This window comes from Oppia nitens, unplaced genomic scaffold, assembly GCF_028296485.1.
Source record: "Oppia nitens isolate AA-2021 unplaced genomic scaffold, nextdenovo-longstitch-racon4-pilon3 scaffold34_pilon_pilon_pilon, whole genome shotgun sequence".
NCBI classification, from domain to species: domain Eukaryota; kingdom Metazoa; phylum Arthropoda; class Arachnida; order Sarcoptiformes; family Oppiidae; genus Oppia; species Oppia nitens.
In genome coordinates this window covers 561,337-586,940 of record NW_026533215.1, presented here as the reverse complement: position 1 = coordinate 586,940, position 25,604 = coordinate 561,337, and the positions used below count along the sequence as shown (strand labels likewise).

Sequence of the window (25,604 nt, the reverse complement as noted above, 5' to 3'; positions counted from 1 at the left end):
AATTCATTCATATTTTTTTTGATGCAATAGTGTATAGCAATAAAAAAAATAATAATTTCAATCACTTAATCTGAATACATTTTTTTATTAAATAATTTTAAAGCTTTAATATTCATTACATAAAAAATCAGATTAAATTTTATTGAGTATGAAAAATATTTTTTTTATTTTTGATTATTATTATATTATTGATGGCTATATGATATGCAATTTTTTAAATCTATCAAATAGATTGGGATGCACAATAAAATTTATTAATAATTTTTTTTGTTAGTTATATATATATATATATTAATTTTGATGCCAATTGGGTATAAGAAATTTTTATTGTATCATTAAATTTTAAAACAAAATTTATATTTAATTTTTTTTATTACATATATATATTATTTATTATTATTAGTTTTTATTTTAAAATATTTGTTTAAAGAATATTCTTTAAAACTAATGAAATTAAATATATATTGTTAATAAAAATTGAATTATTTTTTTACTGATTTAACAATTTTTTGTTGATGACTACAAACAGGTATGAAACCAAAAGTACGCGACCACTACCACAGCCATAGACTATCGTTTTGGTTGCAATTGATACCCGATTTGCATAAACCGGGCGATGAGGACGTCTATCTGCGCCATCATCTACTACAGGATCACGAAAACCCGCTGACCTATGACGGTGTGGTCCGGCAGATAGCGTTCAAATTTCTACAACCATTGCCTACCGTTCCTCACGGATCGTCTGCCGCTGCCGGTGGCCGTCAACAGAGACGGCCAACTATCACGTCGTTATTAAACAACAACAACAAGAATGTCAACAATGACGACAACTCCATAGTCAACGGTGTGGTGTCTGTAATCACCAGTGAAGCCGCCGATGACGAAGGTCTGGCCAAACGGCTGGACAAACATAACAACTCTACGACGGCTACCGCACTGTCGACTACAACTACAACAGCCAACAATAGCACCGCCGATAATGGCTATACAACTGCCCTATCGGTGACCATTGCCATCGGCTGTTCGCTACTCATACTGAATATGTTGATATTTGCCGGCGTCTACTATCAATTGGAACGTAATGCCAAAAAACGGTCGGTAACAGCACTGGGAGGAGCCGACGGTGACACTACTGGCCGCTGCCTCGGCGGTGGAGCCATTAGTATAGCATCTGGAGGTCATAATCATCTAGTGGTGATGCCTAATGCTGCCGGTGCTCATTATCATCATCATCAGCACCTAAACGATGAAGTATTATATTATTATTATTATTATATTGATTATCTATTTACTACTCTTTTATTTTTTTGCTCTCTTTCTCTCTCTCTCTCTCTCTCCGTTTTTTGTGTCATAATTTTGTTTTTTTTTTCAATATTATCTTATTATTCTTCGTCTTCTTCGTCGTCTTGTTTTTGTTTCTCCACTTTCTCTTTAAGTCATTTCAGATGTAGGGCTGAGGAGGATATTAGCCCCTCTTTCAGCTGTTGTCTCAGACAGACAGACAAAGAGAGAGAGAGAGAGAGAGAGAGAGAGAGAGAGAGAGAGAGAGAGAGAGAGAGAGAGCAGCCATTCATCATATTTAACTTACTTAACTAACACACACACTAACCATCCCTACCCTACCCTATCATACCCATTGCATATCATAAGTATTGACTATTTGTTTATACCCATTATATATATGAATCTCTAAACTACCAGTAATATTGAAAAGTATTGGAATTTACTATTAGTTAATTTTTTTTTGTTAGTCACACATTTTGTCAATTGTTTATTAATAATAATAATATGCATTTTTTCTTATTCAACACTCACCCACCCGTTTATTAAACCCACTTAGAGATAGTGTAAATAATATATATATATATATATATATATATATATAGAAAGAGAGGGAAAGTGTTGATAAATATTTTAATATAAACTCATTATATATATTGTATATAAAAATTATCAATAATTTAATTTTGTTTTTTAGTACCAAACTTACGATATACAGAAAAAATAAACACAATTTAGGCTTTTATTAAATTATTATTACTAATAATAATAATAGCATTATTATTATCATATATATATTATTAGCAAATTATACAACAAAAATAATTTGCTGGTTTGTGTGTATGTGTGTGTATATGTGTGTATGTGTGTGTATGTGTGTATGTGTATGTGTATGTGTATGTGTATGTGTATGTGTATGTGTATGTGTATGTGTATGTGTATGTGTATGTGTATGTGTATGTGTATGTGTATGTGTATGTGTATGTGTATGTGTATGTGTATGTGTATGTGTATGTGTATGTGTATGTGTATGTGTATGTGTATGTGTATGTGTATGTGTATGCGCGTGTGTGTGTGTATGATGTATGTGGGGTTATTTTTTGCACAGTCGATATTGAGAAAAACAACGACACCACTCCTAATGGCATAATTTTTGATGGCACTTATTATTATTATTATATTTAATATTTGCTTATACAGTATATAGCACTTATGAAATCAATCTCCCTTTTCCTCCACACACACACACACATACACTCAATACATTGCTATCTGTATCTCATTTTTCACTGTAAATTATGTATAAAATTTATATATCATATATATATTATATATACTACACAATATAATATATAAGTTAAATCTATAGTGAGAGTCAACAAAATGTGTTCACAATAGATGAGTAGGGAATTCATTAAATATATATATTATTTTTATTTTTATCGTTATTTTATTCATTCAATAATATCATATATGATGTATTATATATACTATATATACGTTTTTTATACATATATATATTTAGTAAACTTTGTTGTTTTTATGAGATATAAATTTAAGTGCATTCAAGGGAATAATAATAATAATATTATTATTATTATTATTATTACTCATAACTGGTATTGACAGTACCCCCCAGTTTTTAACGCCTCTTTTATCGGTATTATTATTATTATGCATAAAACAGTTACGTAAACATAATATATATATTTCATAAATATTTCAAATTAACTTTTTTTTAAAAAAATACTACCATTTTTACTTGTAATGATATTTATTTAAATATACTTAAAAAAATTTAGATAGATTTTATTAAGTAAAATATTTAATAATTATTATTGTTTTAAAATATAGTTTTTTGTGTGTATGTTATAATCTATACTAATTACAAGTAAATTATTTTAAAAACAATGAATTAAGATTTAACTAAGATTTTTAAAACATAAAAAATAAATTATTTATCAATATTACTAGTAATTTACTTTTTGTTTGTTTATTTGATTAGTTTCTAGAAATATTATATTATAAATAGTATTTCTATGATTTATTATAATTTTATAATAGATTTCCAGGTGAAAAATATGTTATATAATTTTTTTTAATAAATATTATTGACATTGAATTTTAAACAACAACAACAAATAATATATTAATATATATTAACTTTTGTTATTAAGGATATAATATTGTGTTTCAATATTTATTATTTACTATATTGCCTATAAAATAAAAAATTATAATATTATTATATATTAATTATTTTTTTCAGTAAATTATTATGCTTTTATTTATTTTATTTTTTTTAAATACAGTATCATACTAATAGATATTAAACAATACCATAAAATTATATAATTAATCATTTATTATAACTAATTGATTGACTTTTATTGATATATCATTGATATGAATAGCTGTCGCATACGGATGAGTCGTCGGCACTAATGTTGATGTCGGTCCACAACAAGAGATCATCAGTCGGTTGTCGACAACAACAACAACAACTGCCGGCCATCAACTGTTCGTCGTCTCCTATAAGCCAACTGTCCTCTCCGTCGTCGACAATTGGGCCGCCAATAGTCTATCAGACGCACAACAACAACACCAACACTAACACCAATAGCCTTACCAGACGTTCTGGATATTCTGGCCAACAATCTTACGGAAAGTTGTCTAAGTTGTCGCTGGATTCGGTACCCGAACAACAACAACAACTACCCGTGCCTTTACATGACTGCTCAATAAGCGATTACATTGGCGGCGTTGGCAGCGGTATCGATAGTATCGGAACTGTCAGCGACCAGTTAGACCACTATACACAACAACAACAACAACATCAACATCACGTCCAGCACCTGACCCAACAACAACAACACCAGGAACTGGAGCTAAACAGTGTCGGCGGCGGCGGTGCCATCAGTATTGAAAATCGTAACCAAATTAGAATTTAATTTAATAAGTTTTTTATTATTATTTTTAAATCATAATATAAATAATAATTTTTAATTTAATTTTAACATTAATTTTATACAAATTAATTAACAGTATATAAATTATATGTACTGTATATAACCTAATTTGGTTTAATTGTTGATAATATTGATTAAAAAGTTAAAAAGTTATATATATATATATATATATACTGGATAAATGTAAACTAGAATATAATTAATAATATATTGTAAATATGTATACAAATTTTTATATATATATATTTACCTGTATAAATTTTTGATTGACACAATGTAATTATTTGTAAAACAAAAATATTTATGTTAGAAATATAAAAATAATGTTTTTTTTAAATAACCAATTTGATTATTACGATTATTTATTTAATTTAAACTGTTTTATGAATTATTTTTTAATTTTTTTAATTTATAATAATAATAGTTTTATTTTATTAAAAGATATTATTAAATATACTGTATATATAAAAATATATGTGATAAATTTGTAATTTTTTTAGTTAATTACATACAAGTTTAAATTATCCTTTAAAATTGAAATTTTAATGATAATACAAAAAAATTCAATTCAAATTATATAAAAATAATACAAAAATTTGTAAAATATTTGTTTTTAATTACTCAAAAAATTTTATATTTATTATAATTGTTTTCTATAATATAAGAAAATAATAATTTTCATGTATAAATTATAACCATTAATTTTCAATGTACAATAAATATAATATATATGAATAACATTTTGGTTTTAGTTTTTTTTTATAAAGTAGACATATAAAGTATAAGTAAAATTATAATACTAGATAAAATTGTAATTGGTCATTTTTTTAATTAATTGTATTATATGCCAGATTTACAGTCGACTGTATATTATCTGGCATAAAATACAATTAATTAACAAAAAATGACCAATTACAATTTTATCCAGTATAAAATTATATACAACATTGCCACCTTGGTCACTTTTTAATTCAACCTATTGTTGACACCAGATAATTGTAATTAATAGCATCGCCGCTATTTAAGATTCTATCTAAAAAAAATCTAGTAATAGTAAATTAAATTTTTAAAAATTAGTTTTATATATAAATTACTAATATATGAAAAAATCGTCTATTTTTTAAATTGTGTTTTTTTAACGAATATATTATTAGTGACAAAACAATAATTGAAAATATGTTTAATTGAGACATATTTGCTGTTTAAGTGTTGGATCACTAAATGATACGATACTAAAATAATATATTATTTTATAAGTATTAGTACTAATATATAAAATTTTTTAGCTATTATATCAAATATAATTTGCGTCATAAAATTTAATAGTTTTCAATACTAATAAACTAATAAATAAAAATTTTCTATACATAAAAAAACGAACGGTTTAATTTAATTAATTAATTATTTTTTTATTTTATATAATTTAGAAAAAATATTAATACAATATTTAGAAAACAATTATAAACTTAACTTATAAACAATTAATATTTACAGTATTATATAATACTAATATATTTACGTAATTTCAATAAAATTATTCAAAAAATAAAGTTTATTTTTATTTCTTTGTGTTTGTTTAGAAACATAGTTTATACATTGAAATCATTATTATAGTTTAAACAATCAAATAAAAAATAATTATCTAACTTAGCAGTTTAGATAATTTAAATTCAAATTTTGTCAATAAACACATACTATATGTATATATATATACTGTATATAGATAAACTTGTATTACCTGTATATAAACAGTATATTAGATTTTTATCGATTTTTTAAGGTTTGTTTTTATTATTAGGTTATTTTTAAACCAATTTTCCTCGTTATCTGTATTAAATTGTTGCCATTGTTCCCTGGTTATTCGATTATGTTTTGGATCAAGATAGGTATATATTGGTTTATTTGGTATAATATGTTTTGTGCCATTTGAATACATTATATAATTTAATTCCATAGTCCTCATTATAAGAGGACTTAAAGAGCCCCATCGTTGTATGGGTGGACCAACCGGTACTGTAGTCCCACTGTTGCTGACACCACTGCCACCATTAGGTTGTTGTTGTTGTCGATCCCATTCCTGTTTAAGTCTCAGGTATTCCTGTTTGTTAATTTGTTTACCGTTTGTATCGTAATATTCAATATCTTTCTCATCGACCGCTCCTATACCGGAACTAACGGTCGGCAGATTCCTATTGCTAGTTCCTCCTCCTCCTCCACCTCCTCCCTGACCACCACCAGTACCGGCGTCTGGATTGTTGTCATTATCATTCAAAACGCCATCCAATAGTTTAACTGTTAGTTTAAACTTTTCTAACTCTTGTCTATCATTTCTGGATAGTTGACGACGACTGTCAATACAATCAATTGATAAGATCACTGAAAAAAATATTTAAAATTATAATAATTTTTAACAATATATAAGTTATAGTAAATTAAATAACAAAAATAAATTGTATTTTTAATTGTGTTTTTTGATGAATATATTACCAAACAGTGACAAAACAATAGTTGAAAATATGTTTAATTGTGACATATTTGCTGTTTAAGTGTTGGATCACTAAATGATACGATACTAAAATAAATTAATATACTATAAGTTTTAGTACTAATATATTTTTTAGCAATTATATTCAATATAACTTACGTCATAAAAAATTTAATACTTTTAATATTAATAATTAACTTTCAACGGTTCGTCTATTGGTTTAACAGTTAAAATGCTTCAAAAAGTTTAACTTAAAAAACAATTTAGGAATGCGGGGCATGTATTGATTAGGAATATATATATATATATATATATATACAGTATAATTTATTTATAATAATTTAACTAGATAACTTTATATTCTAGTTTGAAAATCTTGAAGCGCTTTTTAGTGATGTTTTATTAGCCATCACAAATTAATAAATATTTTTTTTTAAATAAAACTTTTATACATAAAAACAAACGGTTTAATTTTATTTCGTAACTATTTTTAATTTTATATAAGTTATAAAAAAATTTAAACAGTATTTGTTATATAATAATATACTATATTATTATTTATTATAAAAAATAAAATATAAAGTAAAATAATTATTTGTTAGTAAAAACATATTTATTTTATCTTTTAAAAATATGTATTAAATTTTTAAATATATGAGCACTTTATTGCTAATTACTAAATATAAAAATTAAAAAAAACTATTTTCTATATATTCAAAGTTTTTAATGACAAATATGTTTTTAATAAAGTTTATAAATTAATTTTTTACTACTTTATCAAAACTATAGGTTAAATATAATATTTAGTTTAATTTTTTATTTGCTAACATTTAGTCTATAATATCTAATTAAAAGAAAAAATAATTTAGAATTTATTATTATTACATTAGTTTATCTTATAATCAATTTTGTCGGCAGATTTCTATTGCTAGTTCCTCCTCCTCCTCCTCCCTGACCAGCACAAGGACTTTCATCATTAGCATTCAAAATGCCATCCAATAGTTTAACTGTTAGTTTAAACTTTTGTCTAACTCTTGCCTATCATTTCTGGATAGTTGTCGACGACTGTCAATACAATCAATTGATAAGATCACTGAAAAAAATATTTTTAAAAAATTATAATTATTTTTAACAATATATAAGTTATAGTAAATTAAATAACAAAAAAATATTGTATTTTTAATTTTGTTTTTTTTTTGATAAATATATTACCAAACAGTGACAAAACAATAGCTGAAAATATGTTTAATTGTGACATATTTGCTGTTTAAGTGTTGGATCACTAACTGATACTAAAATAAATTATTAACTAAAAGTATTATTACTAATATATTTTCTTAGCATTGATATTGAATATAACTTACGTTATAAAAAAAAATTAATACTTTTACTACTAATAATAATAATAGTGTAGCACTGAATACAGCACCGCTAATATCTCAACTGAAACGTTGTTTTGATATATAGCAAAAAAAATTTTAAATTGCAGTACAGTAAGTGCCAACAAAAGTTAACTAAAATAATTGATTTGAATGTTTAATATTTTGTTGTAATAAAATTTTTATTAAATATTATAATTTTTAAAAATTCAAAAATCATTTAGTTACATGTAATAAGTAAAAACATATATATTGGCGCATTTATTTTTTTTCGTACAAAACAATATACAAATTTGGTCCCATTGGACAACATTTTTTAATTTTAAAAGTTTCGCCCATAAAAGTTCGGGAAAATATATGATTTTGTTAGTAATTAAATTCAATATATAATAACGTATTTAATACTTTTAATACTAAACTAACAAATAACAAATTTGTACATAAAAAACAAACAGTTTAATTTAATATTTATTTTTCGTATTTCAATATTTAATACTAATATATCTATAATACAGGTATAATATCTAATATTTTAATGCTGATGTTTAGTAAAGTAAAATTTATTTGTTATTTTCAAAATATATTTTTATATTCATACATAAGTAGTAAAATTAAAATTATTATCTATTTATTGCTAATTACTATATACTGTATTATCTCCTAACGTCACACAAATTGGAAATATTTTTATATTTTATTTTAAAAAACATACAATTTATAACATTTAATTATTACTTATTTTTTTCAAAAAAAAATATTAAGTTAAAATTGATAAATTTCAATAAAATCAAAAAATGTTTATTTTATTTTTCGTGTTTATTTTTTGTTTTTGGTTACAAACTACAGAAAGGTAGGCTATTTTAGACTTTTTTAAACTTATTTTCAGCCAAATCAGTATTAAATTGTTGCCATTGTTCCTTGGTAACTTCATTATGTTTTGGATCATAGTAATGATATGTTGGTTCTCCCCATTTGTTATTAGGTATACGACGAACATTACCATCTTTATCCTCTATAAATTCGGCTACCGGTCCCAATCTAACAACTCCTATAGAGCCCCAACTTCGTTTGGGTGGACCAACCGGTACTGTAGTCCCATTGTTGTTGACACCAACACCACTACCATTAGGTTGTCGTTGTTGTCGTTGTTGTCGGTGTTGTTGTTGATTCCATTCGTATTTAAGTCTGTTATACTCGTGTTTTTTAATTGTATTATCGTTTGAATCCCTATATGTAAATCCATCATCATATTCATCATTAGGCCAATCGCTATTAAATTGTCTCCAATGTTCCCTGCTAACTTTATTACGATTGTTATCATAGTAGGTAAAGACTGGTGGGGCTGGTATGCCATATGTACTATAAGTTTTGCCATTTTTGTCAATGTGTTGATAGACACCTCCACCATTCTGGTGCGCCGAGTAACCACCCCATTGTTTTCTGGGTGGACCAACCGGTACGGTAGGTCCCACTGTTGTTGTTGACACCAACACCACCATTAGGTTGTTGTTGTTGTCGATCCCATTCCTGTCTAAGTCTCAGGTATTCCTGTTTGTTAATTCTTTTCCTATTTGAATCAGAATATACAACGCCTTTCTCATTGTCTGCTTCTATACCGGAACTAACGGCCGGCAGATTCCTATTGCTAGCTCTACCTCCTCCTCCTACCCGACCACCATCAGCACCAGCACCTGGATTGTTGTCATTATCATTCAAAACGGCATTCAATAGTTTAACTGTTAGTTTAAACTTTGCTAACTCTTGTCTATCATTTCGGGATAGTTGTCGACTACTGTCTATACAATCAATTGATATGATCACTGAAAAAAATATATAAATTATAATAAGCTAAATAATAATTTAGTGTTATATATACAGTATATAAACAACTAATATGTGAAAAAATATATTGTTTTCTAATGAATATATTACCAAACAGTGACAAAACAATAGTTGAAAATATGTTTAATTGAGACATATTTGCTGTTTAAGTGTTGGATCACTAAATGATATGATACTAAAATAAAATATTAATTATTAGTACTATTAATGATATATAAAATATATAAATTTTGTTTTGTAATTAAATTAAATATAATAACGTCATAAAATTTAATATTTTTAAAACTACTAAATTAATAAATAAAAAATCTTATATAATAACAGACGGTTTAGTTTTATATAATATTTATATTTTATTTTTTAATATTTTATTCTAATATAACTTAATAATATAGTCTGTTGTTTATACGATGTTTACTAAATTAAAATTTATTTGTTATTTTTAAAACTATATTTTTAAATTAAAATATAAATATTTAATAAAATTAAAAATATTATCTATTTATTGACAATTACTATATATTATATTTATTRATAAACTATATTCATAAGTCTCTTAAAGATACACAAATTGAAAATATGTTTTAATAAAAATTATAAATTAAAAAAATTACTACTACTGTATAAACATTTTAGATTTAATACATATATAATTTTTAATTTACTTTTTTTGCTAACAATCTATAATGACTAATAAAAAATGGAGATAATTTAGTAGTTATTATATTAGTTTATTTTAGATTTAATTTTGTTAAATAAAAAAAATATTATAAATTATAAGATCAAAAAATAGTGATAATATTATGTGAAATCATAAAAATGATGAAAATTTACATACATATTAATAATTAGTTAATATTCAATTTAATAATAATAATAATAATAATTAATTCTAATAATATTTATTCAACATAACTAAATAAAAGTTGTTTAGTATAAATGTCTCATAAATTTATCAAATCAAAATTAGCTAGCTATTTAAAAAAAATAAAACTATTAATACAATTCTGTATAATTAATTTATTTTCATTAAATTAATACAATAAAAAAARTATTATTTATTTATTATTTTGTTAGAAACTAGACAGTAGTTTACATTTTATGCAATCATTATATTTATCATTACTAAACTAGAAGTTAAAATAAATTTTAAAAATTATGTTTATTTTTAAATAACTACTGTRTTATTTTGTTGTTAATAAATTATTTTTACTGATTTTCTACCATTTATCCGGCCAATCAGTATTAAATTGTATGAATTGTTCCCTGGTAATTTCTTTCTGATTGGGATCATGGTAGTGGACCACTGGTGGTGGTGGTGGACCAGATACTGAATGACTGGTACCATCTTTGTTAACAATCAGYTGAAGATCGCCACTAACTTGTGTCATTGTTACGAAACCCCACCTGGGTTTGGGTAGACGTCCTATCGGAGCTCTAGCTCTATATTCTTTTTCTTGTTGTTGAAGTCGTTGTTTTTTTCGATCCCATTCCTGTTTTGGTCAATAGGTTTTAATAATAATGTTTGTGTTAGTAATTTTTTATAGTATTTTTTTTTTAAAAAAAGTTAGAGTACGGTGTGAACTAACAGTMAGATTCGAATTACTAGCTCCTCCTCCTCCTCCTCCTCCTCCTCCCTGACCATCACCAACACCAGCACCTGGATTGTCACCATCATTCTCAAAATCAACTATAGGCACATCAGGATTAAATTGTCTCCATTGCTCCTTGCTAACTTCATTATGATTGGGATCATAGTATTTAGTTTCATATGATGGTTTGCCATATGTAGTGTATCTTTTGCCATTTTTGTCAATGTGTTGATAAACACCCTCATCTTTCCCGCTCCTCTCGATATGACCCCAAACTCGTTTGGGTGGACCAACCGGCGATATGTCTGGATTGTTGTTGTCATTATCATTCAAAACGCCATCCAATAGTTTAACTGTTAGTTTAAATTTTGTTAACTCTTGTCTATCATTGTTGGATAGTTGTCGACGACTGTCAATACAATCAATGGATAAGATAACTGAAAAAAATATTTAAATTATAATTATTTTTAACAATATATAATGTATATACTGTATAGTATATATATAATAACTTATATATACAAAATATTTTGTATTTTTAATTGTGTTTTTCAATGAATATATTACCAAACAATGCGATAACAATAGTTGAAAATATGTTTAATTGAAACATATTTACTGTTTAAGAGTCGGATCACTAAATGATACGATACTAAACTAAAATATTAATAATATATATATAAAAAATTTAGTAATTAAATAAAATATATATATAATAACGTCATAGAATTTAATACTTTTACTACTAATAAACTAATAAATTAAAAATTTTCTATACATAAAAAACAAACGGTTTAATTTTATTTAATAATTATTTTTAATTTTATATAATTTAGAAAAATTATTAATACAGTACAGACTACTGTATATTATTATTATTTAATACTAATGTATTTATTTTAGTTTCTTAAATATTGGCAATAATAAAATATTAAGTAAAATAATTATTTGTTATTTAGATATATATTTTTCTTTCAAAAATATCTATTAAATTATAAAATATCATCACTTTATTGCTAATAACTAAATGTATTAATTAATAAACTAAAGTATATTTACTATAATATATTATAAATATTTAATTTCACACAAAATTGAAAATATGTTTTCAATAAAAATTATAAATTAATTTTTTTCATTACTACTGCATTAAAATTATAGTTTAAATATATTTTTTTAATTTATTTTTTTTGCTAACATTTAGTCTATAACACTGGTTATCATTCAAGTGATTTCTGATTACTTTTGATTAAAATGCACTGTCGAAGCTTATGGTTAATTATAATATATTTCATCTAGCTCAAATACACTGTTACATATTAATTTTAATTAAGTGGTATATTTTATTTAATATTATATAAAAAGGTTATTAAATTTGTGTATTATAATTTTTTTTGTTTTTTATCTTGGTCAGTAATTATGTTTTTAAGTAAGGGACCGTATAATAATCGTGATATCGCCTGGTCTATAATATCTAATTAACAGAAACTATAATTTAGTATTTATTATTACATTAGTTTATCTTATATTCAATATTGTTGAAAAATAAGAATTATAAATTATAATTTATTATTATAAGATTAATAAAAAAAACATTAGGTGTGCTCCACATATTACGTTCGCACATGAGGGGGACAGTCAAAGCGAACTAGGGTAGATACTTTAAAAACGTTTGCATTTAGATAATATTTTATGTGGTGGGGGGGGTTTAGGGACATGCAAACGTAATTTTTTTTAATGACTACAAGCGAACAATTGCTAACATAGGGGAGGGAAGGGTTCTAGATTTCTTAAAAAGTGCGACCGTAATATGTGAACAGCCCCTTATAGTAATATTGTGTGAATTTATAAATAGAGATAAAATATAATTTACTTTTTTATTTGCCAACATTTAGTCTATAATATTTAATTTAAAAAAAAGAGAAAATAATTTACTAGTTATTACATTAGTTTATTAATGAATTAATTAATCATCTTTAGGCCAATCGCTATTAAATTGTCTCCAATGTTCCCTGCTAACTTTATTACGATTGTTATCATAGTAGGTAAAGACTGGTGGGGCTGGTATGCCATATGTACTATAAGTTTTGCCATTTTTGTCAATGTGTTGATAGACACCTCCACCATTCTGGTGCGCCGAGTAACCACCCCATTGTTTTCTGGGTGGACCAACCGGTACGGTAGTCCCACTGTTGTTGTTGACACCAACACCACCATTAGGTTGTTGTTGTTGTCGATCCCATTCCTGTTTAAGTCTCAGGTATTCCTGTTTGTTAATTCTTTTCCTATTTGAATCAGAATATACAACGCCTTTCTCATTGTCTGCTTCTATACCGGAACTAACGGCCGGCAGATTCCTATTGCTAGCTCCTTCTCCTCCTCCTCCCTGACCACCACCAGTACCAGCGTCTGGATTGTTGTCATTATCATTCAAAACAGCATTCAATAGTTTAACTGTTAGTTTAAACTTTGCTAACTCTTGTCTATCATTTCGGGATAGTTGTCGACTACTGTCTATACAATCAATTAATAGAATCACTGAAAAAATATATAATAATTATATTAGTTTTTAATTTGCTTTTGTTTTTTTGATGAATATATTACCAAACAGTGACAAAACAATTGTTGAAAATATGTTTAATTGAGACATATTTGCTGTTTAAGTGTTGGATCACTAAATGATACGATAATAAATAAATTATTAATTATTAGTAATACTAATTTAGTATTAGTACTAATATATAAAAATATATGTTTTTTAATAATTAAATTTAATATAATAACGTCATAGAATTTATATTACTTAACAAACTATTTAATTTTTTATTTATTTCAAATTTTTTATATTTAATACTGTTATATAAATTTATAAAAGTTATAAAATTATTTTTCTARCATAAAATGTTATAATACTTTACATAACATATATATTTTAATATTGATTATTTAGAAATTAAGTATTTATAGTTTTTTGATATTTTATTTTAAAATAAAAATAAATTTTGTTCCAAGTATTTAAATTAGAAAAAATATTATACAGTATATAAAATAAATTAATAATAAAGTTTTTTTTCAAAATAATTTTTAGTATTAGTAAAAAATACAATATAATTTTTTTTTAAATAAATAATCACACAAAAAATAATTAGTTACATGTTTTACAAATATTTTAAAAAATAGATAAAAATAAAGTATTATTAATTAAAATAGTAATATCTATAGTAAAGCAAAAATATTAATCTTTAAAAAATCTAATAATTAAAAATAATTAAAAATAATTAATATGGATGTTATGTAATCTTAAGTATTATAGTTATAAATAGTTATAAGAAGTTATAATTAGACAAATAAATAAATAATATTTTAAATAAAATTCAAACAATTTTTTTAGTTGATATTGTTTTACGATAATTGTTTGACACAATTATGACGACCACTACATCATTGTATTGTAAATATGATGTCTGATATCATCGGTAATGGGCTGACAGACACACTGACTGCCGTTCCCGGTTTTGTTTCGTTGTATCAATTGATTCAATGAATCAATTTTATTAGCAGTCAATCTATTGCGAAACTTAAGTATTATATACCGTTCCCGGATATCTATGCGATAATATATATATGCAAACAAAATAAAAATAACATAAATTATATTACGGTATTATTATATAAAACTCAACAACCATTAGACTCTGTGTCAAATCGGCCGGTGCTTTGATCATTAAAGCGCATCCAGTCTTTCACCATATCGTAGGCCACTCTGTCGACCGATAGGACTAACAGTTGCCACAATTGATGGTCTGTATTATCATACATAAGTTTCTGTATTTGCCGATAATGTATTGGCAGATAAAATCCATTATTGTTTTGTGACCAGTAGTGCGAACCGGACCACTGTATCTGTTGTTGTGAAACGATATTCACTAATTCAATATAATCGACATTAAACTTGCAGGTCATTGAACGGATGTCGGCCAGTATCCGATAGGTGCCAAACATAACGGCGTCCAATGTCATCGGGTGATTATAGTTGTAGATAAACTGTGGTGTCGATGTAGATGGTGTTTGTTGATGATTATCATCATCATTATTATCATCAACAACACAACCATTTTCATCAATTACTGGCTTAGTCTCTGGTTGACAGTTGGTTGTATTGTTTATCCTCTGCTTACTGTATGCGTCCAATTGTCGCCGTAGTTGACTGTTTTTATCCGACAATTTCTTACACTGGTTGGTCATCTCGGCGACCGCTGCTTTGAGCGCAACAACACAATTGTGTTGATCGTCTACCGATTGGCCAATGCTATGGCCACATGTCTGACATAGTCGATACGGACATTGGCCTACATGGGCAACGAGCGAGTCCAACGGTACTACCACTTGACACCCGTTCCAGTGATAGTCGCATCGGATCCGTAATGTGCCGACAATGTTATTGAGTGTACGATTCCTTTCGACCCAAACTTTCGGTACAATTTCTACGGCATTTACCGGTTGCCTAGTTTTGCGTTTCCGTGTTATCAGCGATTGTCGACATTCGGGACACACTTTGTTCACAGCCGACGATGACAACCACGGCCTATCCGGAGTTTACGCACATTAAAAAATTTTGATTTTTTTCAACAGATAATAGTTAATTATGATCTAAAAAGCATATATCCATCAAAATTATTGCGCGGAAACACCTAAAACCTAACTAAAACCTAACCTAAATACCTGAGCTCTCATAACATAATTATAATTATAACTAATTATAAATAAATTAATATTAAAAAAATAAAGCGCGTGAATATTGTTATCAATCACTGTATAATAAAACAATAGTTTTATATTATTATCCATACGACTATATAATTTTAAAATGTTTGTATGTATATATAGTCTTCGCAACTTAATATAATAATCAATGGTAACCTAACCTAATCTATATAGTACTGGGGTTACCGAATCAGTGTTTGACGCGTTACCTAACCTGGTGTTCGAACCGCAACCTAACCTAATTTTCAATGGTAACCTAACCTAATTTATACAGTACTTGGGTTACGGAATCAGTGTTTGTCGCGTTACCTAACCTGGTGTTCGAACCGCAACCTAACCTAATTTTCAATGGTAACCTAACCTAATTTATACAGTACTTGGGTTACGGAATCAGTGTTTGTCGCGTTACCTAACCTGGTGTTCGAACCGCAACCTAACCTAATTTTCAATGGTAACCTAACCTAATTTATACAGTACGTTAAATATATTGGATTTATGTTTTAAAATCATTATTATTGTGGTTCAATTAATTTATAAATTCTATAAAATTAGATGGTTATATGTTCCGCGTGGACAACTAGTTGTTTTTAAAAGTATAAAGAAATGACAATAATACTATTCTATTAAAGTTGTTATAAATGATAATTATATTCACGCGCTTTATGTTTTTTAATATTAATTTATTTATAATTAGTATAGAATTATGTTATGAGAGCTTATGTATTTAGGTTAGGTTTTAGTTAGGTTTTAGGTGTTTCCGCGCAATAATTTTGATGGATATATGTTTCTTAGGTCATAATTAACTATTATCTGTTGAAAAAAATCAAATTTTTTTAATGTGCGTAAACTCCGGATTAGCCACAACCACTGTTTGAGACACTGGTAACAGTAGTTATGTTTGCCATCGCATTGCAATTGTATGGCATCGGCAATGATGTCGTGACAGATGCCGCACAGCAGTTGCTGTTTGAGTCGATCGTCTAATTGAACAAAACGGTCGCTATTGTGACCAAACATTTCATAAACCCGTAGTTTTCTTTTAGCTTTCTGTCTGAAACAACAACAACTACTACTATAACAAACAGAGACACAGATTATCGGGTAATTGTCTAATATTTTTTTTAACTAAAGATTTAATTGCTATTTAATTGTTAAACAAGTGCTTAATATAGTGTACTATAAATAAATATATTAAGTTATAGGACTATAACTTATAGTTTATTTTTTTTATATATAAATATTTGAATATAAATATTTTAGTTTTGTTTGTTTAATTACCAATACTTTTAATAATTTAAATGTTAAGGTTATATAACAAACAGTATATCGCGCAGCAATAATAGTATATAATTACTAATTTATTAGTAATAAATTATTAATTAATATTACTAATAATAAATTTGATTACCTATAATATACTTTAAATATATATTAATTTTGTAGCAACAATGCAAACTTAAACTACTATACAGTATAATAATTTATTATAAACTTCTATTATTATTATGTATAGTATTATCATATTATAATTTAATAATTTTTAAGCCACTATTTACCTACATATTTACCTAATGTATGTATGTATGTATTTTATACGTATTAATTCATATATTTAAAAATAGTAATATTGTAATAATTATAATATTGATTATTAGTATTGATTAAATTATCACTGTATACTTATAAATTATAAAAACAATTTTTTATGACAAAAATATATCATAAATTTTGTTGAAATGAAATCTTTATAACTAAATTATGAAAACAAAAACAAAAAACTTATTGTTATTTGAAAAAAATTGTTTCAAATTTCAATTTTTATAAAATTAATAATTAGTTAATCAATTGGGAATAATGAATGATGTCTTTCCGACAAATATATAACAGTATTTGTTTTTCAATACTAAATCAATAACAAACAGATTATTATTATTAATGTTTTGTTTGTTTTGTTGTCTAATATAATACTTAATTAACTAAAAACTTAATTAAATTGCAATTTACTAACAAACAATCAAAAACAAATTGCTTAAAAATTATTATTTAATAATAATAATAATTTTATAAAGTATATTATAAATTATATTGTTAATAGTTTAGGTTTGCTTTGTAGTAATACGATTAACATATAATTTATATTTATAATTGAGGTGATCAGGCAACTTAAAATAGTCAGTGCTTACCCCCCCCCCCTTTTAATGGGGTCATAATGTTTATTTATCATATATTTAAAGTCATATGATAGAAATAAGGGTTTTAAAATTATTTTAAAAACAAAATAATCACATGATTTATATGTGATTTCTATATTCAGGTATATATTTTGTATTGTCTGCACAAAAGTATTTAAATTTTTCACTGTTTAATTAGTTACTCACTGTTAAAGTTATCTTTACTTTACTTATATATTATAATCTTTTGAGTTAATATAAACATATTTTTTTGCCTATTAATAAAACTGACCCAGATATATATATATACAGATATACAATGGTGTACTAACCCAAGTATATATAATCCTATATAAATGTTAAACGCTGGGGAATATGTCAAACAAATTCTCATATTTTTACTTATTTTTCTCAATCTAAAAAAGTTTTAAACCTTAAGTAGTGCCCAGTTTTGTAGTTTTTTTTTAAAATTTTATACAATTTAATTATTATATCAAATATCATATCAAATAATATTATTATAATAATAGTAATATAGATATTGTTTTTAATTAAATTACAATAATTAAGTGTTTAGTTTTAATTAATTAAGTTTTAATTATTAGACAATAAACAAAATTTAAAAAAATCATAAGTTTGTTAAAGTTGTGAATTGTTTTGATGTTTAACTAATAACAGATGAAATACTAATCTCCTGTCTTTACATACGTGTTGGTTGCGATGGTTGGCCACTGTAGCGACCGATTTGAACTGTTATCTGATAACCCACGACTCAGACACGAACTATTGTGCGGTATCTGTCGCGAAGTCTTTGCCAATGCCATAGAAACCCAATGCAATGACAAACATAACTTTTGTTACGATTGTCTGAAACAGTGGCTGACGACGAGGTCAGAAACGGCTGATACCAAAGTATGTCCCGAATGTCGACAATCGTTGACCACTCAAATCAATAGTAGTAGTAGTGGTATAGAAATTGTTCCGGAAGTATGGGTTGAACGTAATCGTGCATTTAATAACATAATCGATGGATTGAAAACCCGATGCGACTATCACTGGAACGGCTGTTTAGTATTGATGTCGTTGGACACGATTGCCGGTCATATTGCCGATTGTCCGAAATGGATGTGTCAAACGTGTAACCGGGGACTGGCTGTCGGCCAATCGCGGGACGAACATAATTGTGTTGATGCACTGAAATTAGTTGTCGCAGACATGACCAGCAAATGTCAGCAATTGACCGACCGATGCCAAGTGTTGACCACCGAAAACATTGATCTTAAGCGAGAAAAGGAGGAACTACAGCACAGTCTAGAGAAATTGGTCACCAATTATACGCAACTTAAGATAACTGACCAAAAGTATAATCATTTGGTTACCGTTTGTCATTCGTTTTATACCAATTTCAAAGACCATTCCAATAGCTTCGGTGATTGTGACCAAACTGGTTGTTCAAACACACAAAATTTAAACATTGATTCGTCGATAAAAATCAACTTCATGTTTGGTACGTTTCGGGCGTTAATTTCTATTTAAACGGTATTACTTTGATAGTATTGGGGTCACCGGAACAACTCAACTGTATATATAACTTGGAGTTTCTTTACAAAGATATGGATGAACTGATGTACGAAACCAATGACCAGTCGTTGCTGGTGTTGGCACTGTTGGTCAACAATGTGACCAATAATAAAGTCAAACAACTTTTTCAGTTTGAAAATCATCCGACACTGAGATTTGATACCTTATCTAACGGTTTGATTATTATTTATAAATAAGTTTTAATGTTTTTAATATATATATATATTACCGTATGTCCGCGCATATAGTCCCCCTTGCAATAATACATACATTAAAAAAACTTCAATAATTTAAATAGTGGGGGTATTTGTGAATTTATTGAATCAAACTTTTGGTAGGGTTGTAACTCACATATTGCCCAATAGTTTTACATTTAGCCCCGGATGACCTAAGGGGGCTATATGCGCGTACGGACGGTAAGTATAGTAATTATACGGTAATTATATATTTACTATTTTGTATTTTTGCTAATAGATATGAGGGAACGCTATATAATTATAAAGTTTGATTATATTATAAGTAATACTATAATTAATTCATAGAAACAAAACGTACAACAATTTAACCCGCACTGTATTTTTCAACCAATTACTGATGAAATCAAACAAATTATATATCCAACAATATAATGATTTTAATATTTTAAAAATTTTTATTATTAGTAGTATTTTTATTATTATTATTGTATATTTTAATTTTTAACAATAACAATCTGAGTTTTAAAACAATTGGTGAATAAAATTTGCATTTACTATAAAATACTACTCAGTTTATGTATACTGTAGTTAAACTTCATTAATTTTCAGCAAATAAAATGAGTTGAAAGATAAAACTAAATAATCAAAAAAAAACTAAACTCTATTTTACACATTGTATGTATGTATGTATGTGTGTGACTACTATCTGTGAGATTTGTCTAATAAGGTGTTATTATTGTTGTCTAAAAATTAATTAGTTAATCCATTGGAAAATATTACAGAGTATTATATACTGTTTATAGATATCTGAAATATATATATATATATATATATATTTAAAATATAGATAAAATTATATAATATTAGCGATAATATATAGTAGTAAATGTAATAATAATAATAAGTAAAGTATAATAATTGTAAATTAAATATTATTCAAATATTTTGTAAATATATTGTCGCTATCATCGACTGTCAGTCACTATCATCGTTGTCATCCTCGACATTGTCATCAATATCATCGTCATTATTATCGTTGTTGTTATCGATGTCTGTGTCGTTATCATTATCGACGACATCATTGTCATCGTCTTCGTCATCAATAGTTATTGTTGTTGTCTTTGCTTCTGATAATAGTTGACAACTATTGTTCACTGCTGTCATCAATCGTTTATTCTGTTCCATCAATTCTGCCAATTGTTTGGTCTGTTCGCTGCAAACATTCATGTGTTCATCAAATTCAAGCTCAAGTCTACCATTTTCTTCGGTCAATATTTTTTCTTTTGCCGTTAGTATCGAACATTTGGCCGTCAAATGTTGGATCTGTTGATCCGATTGTCGTTTGTATTGATCATAGATTAGCTGTTGGTTAGCCTTTTCCTGATTAAGTCTCGTTTCGTTTATAATATACATTAGACGAGTGACTGACAATTGTTGGATCTGTTGATCAGTTAGTTTCTTGTATTCGTCAAACTGTCGCTGAAGTCCACACTTTTCATCGGTCACTGTCGCCGCCAACTGTTTCAACGCATCCACACAGTTGTGTTCAGTCTGTGACTGTTCGCCGACGGCTAACTGTTGGTCACAAATCAGACACCAGCGATGTTCACACACCGGGTGATGATCGGCCAGTGTGTCCAACGATATCATTGCTTGGCATCCGTTCCAGTGATAGTCGCATCGGGTTTTCAACGAACCGATAATATTATTGAATGAAGAGTTCCGATCCACCCATACTTCGGGAACAATTTCTACAGTATTCTCATCCGATTGACTGTATTTGCGTTTTCTGGTCGACAATGATTTTCCACATTCGGGACAAACTTTGTTGTTGTTGTCCGCCGTTCCCGATCTCGTGGTCAGCCATTGTTTGAGACAATCGTAACAGAAGTTATGTTTGCATTGGGTTTGTATGGCATCGGCGATGACTTGCCGACAGATACCGCACAACAGTTCCTGTTTGAGTCGCGGATTGTCCGTTAACTCTTCAAATCGGTCGCTACAGTGGCCAACCATCGGTAAAACAAACAGATGATTATAATTATGGGTTTGTTTTGTTGTCTAATATAATACTTAATTAAAACATTTTATTTACAATTTAATAATACAAACAAACAAAAAACTAATTTCTATATTATATTTGATATGATATTTAATTTTTTTTTAATAATTATTGTATTAATACTCAAAAATAAAAAATAATAAAAAAATAAAAATAAAATTAAAAACTTTAAAAAACAAGTTTTTTTGAACATAAATATCGTCACCAAACAAATCGATGAATGAATTAAAAAACAAGTTTTTTATTAATAATAAAAATACAATTTTAGAGTAAAATTAATTTCTAATAATAATAATTATTAATTTTATCGATATTTTTTTAAATAAATATTTATTTATTTACTACCAAAAAACACATACAAGTATTAAATTATTATTATTATTGATGTAATCTTTATATGATATTTACAGTAAATAACATTTATTAAAATTGTTATACAATATATCAGTACAATATTTATTTTACTGTAGAGTATAATAACATAAATTTATTATAGTTTGTTAATTAATTAATAATAATAATTTAATAATTTTAACTGTAATATGTATTATATAGTATATAAACTAAAAATTTTTTAATTACCGGTAATATTATATATTGTATATAATAATTATATAATAAATAATGATATTTGCAAATTAATTTTTATTTTATTTTTAATATAGTATATACCTGTACATTATATATGATTTTATATTTGATCATATACACTGGTTAAAAATTATCTTTAATATATATATATATATTATATTTATTATTATTATTATTTCTGGGACTGGTATCTATTAATATATGCTATACCGATAGGTCCAATGCTACGCCGGGCTGTTTGAGGTCCGGTCAATCTGAATGCGGTGGTAGTGGTGGCGGCCAGTGGTCGTGTTGCTGAAGGTGGTGGTGGCGGTCCTCGATTTGATTGACTATTGATTAACCGATTAATTGATGAATTATCTATAGTTGTCGTCGACGACGTATTATAGGTATAACAATTGGGACATTTAAAGTAATCGGGTTTGCGATCGAATCCTATACAAGACATATGAAATTTTGTCGACTGTTTGGATAAATTTAAAAAAAAAATAAAACAATTAAATCAATATTAATCAAGAATCGGAATCAAAAAACAATTAACATTTTAGAAATATTATATATTATAGTAATTATTAAATACTAGTTTTTTTAAGAAAATATAGTTTTTAAAAAAATAAAAACTATAGTCAATGTTAGTAAAAAATAAATTATAAAACAAAAAAAAACAATTTATTACACAAACAGTATTAGTGCACGCAATCATTGGCCGATCACCGATAGTTGTTTGGTCACAAATCGGGCAACAATTGCTGTCATCAGCAGTTAGGTTACCACTAGTTTGCGGTAATGATAATAAACTTCTTAATCGACTTTCCATATCATTAAGTCGTCGACGCTTTTCTTGAAACTTTCGGTAAAATGTCTGACAACAAGTGCTCATTGACTGAAACTTACGGACGTTTTCCGTTTGAATTGTTTTATTAACGGATAATAACTGTTGATTACTTTGAGTCGACTGACGTTTGTAGCCATCGAAACGTTGCTGAAGATCATCCAATTTAGTGGTCAATGTTACGCATCGGTTACTTATAAGCAATATCTGACCTTTGAGTGCATCGACACAGTTGTGTTGATCGCTGCGCTGGCCAGCAATCAATTGGTGTCCACATGTACGACACCACCGATGCTGACATACAATCAGATGACCACTTAGTGTATCCATAGGCACAACCAGTGGACAACCGTTCCAGTGATAGTCGCATCGGGTTTTCAACGAACCGATAATGTTGTTTAGCTTACTGTTCCGTTCAACCCATACTTCGGCAACAATTTCTACGGTATTATTCACGTCTGATTCGTGACTGTATTTGCGTTTTCTGGTCGATGATAATGATTGTCGACATTCGGGACACTGTTTGGTCGCGACCGTCGTTCCCGACGACGACGATGACGACGACAGCCACTGTTTGAGACAATCGTAACAGAAGTTATGTTTGTCTTTGCATTGGGTTTGTATGGCATCGGCAATGACTTGCCGACAGATACCGCACAACAGTTCCTGTTTGAGTCGCGGGTTATCAGCTAACTGTACAAATCGGTTGCTACAGTGGCCAACCATTATCGTTGTCCGGATAGTTAAAGTTAGTATAGTTTATGGGGTAATAATAATTTAAAAAAAAACAATTATATAAACAATTTTTTTTGTATAATTAGTAATAATCTTTTTACAATATAATTATACAGTAATATACTTATTATATAATACAGTATATATATAATTCATGATTGATTTACAAATTAGTTATTTGAAAATTTATATTTTTAAAAAATATCTATAACTTTAATACGCAATGTATTTTTACATCATTATTATTTTTATTATACTTATAATTATAACTTTCTAATTGATATACTATTACTACAATACTGTTTGATTTTACTATAGGTAGTACTGTAGGTATATAACTATTAATAGCATTAATAATAATACCTGTATTTAATTTTTTATATATTGTATTTATTTGATGCACTATTTTATACGGTATACTGTATTCTATAGTAAGTTATATTATTGTACATTAAGTACAGTAATTGAATATAAATACTACTCTATTGAAAATATATTTCAAAATAAACTATTTAATGTATAAATTAAAAACAGGTATTACATTATTATTATTGTTGATGCAATTTTTTTGCCATTTAAATAAATAATGTTTATTTTATATACAAAATTTATATGCAGTACTATTTTTTTAAAGTTTAATTATATAATTTTAAGAAAATTATTTAATTAAATTTATTTTTTAAGACTTTCTGGAAATATCTCTTTAATTTTTTTTATTAAATAATCAATATATTAAATAATTGTTTTATGATATTTTTTATATTTAGATTAGATAATTTAGATAATTTTTTATCTAACTAATATTTATTGATAAAAAAACCATTAAAACATTTATATACAGTATATATTTATAATAGTTATATAAAAGTACAATAATTTATTACTTTATTAATTAATTAATAAATTAGTTAATTAATAATAAATTATTTTTGTTTTAAATACACAATCTTATCTGTAATATGTATTATATAATATACAGTATATATATAATATATAATTAAAAACTACCGGTAAATTGTTAACACATAATACAATATGATATTTATTATATTTATATTACGATGAGATACAGTATATTGTTAAACATAATTTTGACCAGTATAGTTTATAATAGTTTATAATA

General features: G+C 26.4%; 6 protein-coding genes across 6 annotated transcripts in view; 1 reads left to right on the top strand and 5 right to left on the bottom strand.

The window, feature by feature from the left end:
* Positions 1-4,232, top strand: part of LOC128956969 (neuroligin-4, X-linked-like) — a 59,700-nt gene extending 55,468 nt beyond the window's left edge. Inside the window, exons 9-10 of the mRNA XM_054302682.1 lie at positions 530-1,251; positions 3,696-4,232. Of these exons, the coding sequence (XP_054158657.1) occupies positions 530-1,251; positions 3,696-4,232 (1,259 nt within the window). The remainder of the gene's footprint in view (positions 1-529; positions 1,252-3,695) is intronic.
* Positions 4,233-5,935: 1,703 nt separating this feature from the next.
* On the bottom strand, positions 5,936-6,831 carry LOC128956996 (uncharacterized). The gene is made up of 2 exons (XM_054302712.1): positions 6,738-6,831; positions 5,936-6,626 (listed from the first exon to the last, which is right to left on the bottom strand). Exons 1-2 carry the CDS (start codon positions 6,781-6,783, stop codon positions 6,007-6,009), a joined length of 666 nt encoding a protein of 221 aa, XP_054158687.1. The 5' UTR covers positions 6,784-6,831; the 3' UTR covers positions 5,936-6,006.
* A 2,050-nt stretch (positions 6,832-8,881) lies between these two features.
* On the bottom strand, positions 8,882-10,144 carry LOC128956981 (uncharacterized). Its single transcript, XM_054302696.1, has 2 exons — positions 10,047-10,144; positions 8,882-9,934 (listed from the first exon to the last, which is right to left on the bottom strand). The coding sequence occupies exon 2, from the start codon at positions 9,611-9,613 to the stop codon at positions 8,975-8,977; it is 639 nt and encodes a 212-aa protein (XP_054158671.1). The 5' UTR covers positions 9,614-9,934; positions 10,047-10,144; the 3' UTR covers positions 8,882-8,974.
* Positions 10,145-11,119: 975 nt separating this feature from the next.
* Positions 11,120-12,212, bottom strand: LOC128956983 (uncharacterized). The gene is made up of 3 exons (XM_054302698.1): positions 12,116-12,212; positions 11,546-11,985; positions 11,120-11,449 (listed from the first exon to the last, which is right to left on the bottom strand). Exons 1-3 carry the CDS (start codon positions 12,159-12,161, stop codon positions 11,177-11,179), a joined length of 759 nt encoding a protein of 252 aa, XP_054158673.1. The 5' UTR covers positions 12,162-12,212; the 3' UTR covers positions 11,120-11,176.
* Positions 12,213-13,434: 1,222 nt separating this feature from the next.
* On the bottom strand, positions 13,435-14,245 carry LOC128956991 (uncharacterized). The gene is made up of 2 exons (XM_054302707.1): positions 14,153-14,245; positions 13,435-14,086 (listed from the first exon to the last, which is right to left on the bottom strand). The coding sequence occupies exons 1-2, from the start codon at positions 14,196-14,198 to the stop codon at positions 13,515-13,517; spliced, it is 618 nt and encodes a 205-aa protein (XP_054158682.1). The 5' UTR covers positions 14,199-14,245; the 3' UTR covers positions 13,435-13,514.
* Positions 14,246-14,983: 738 nt separating this feature from the next.
* Positions 14,984-16,272, bottom strand: LOC128956987 (uncharacterized). The gene is made up of 2 exons (XM_054302701.1): positions 15,235-16,272; positions 14,984-15,154 (listed from the first exon to the last, which is right to left on the bottom strand). The coding sequence occupies exons 1-2, from the start codon at positions 15,791-15,793 to the stop codon at positions 14,985-14,987; spliced, it is 729 nt and encodes a 242-aa protein (XP_054158676.1). The 5' UTR covers positions 15,794-16,272; the 3' UTR covers position 14,984.
* Positions 16,273-25,604: the final 9,332 nt, after the last annotated feature.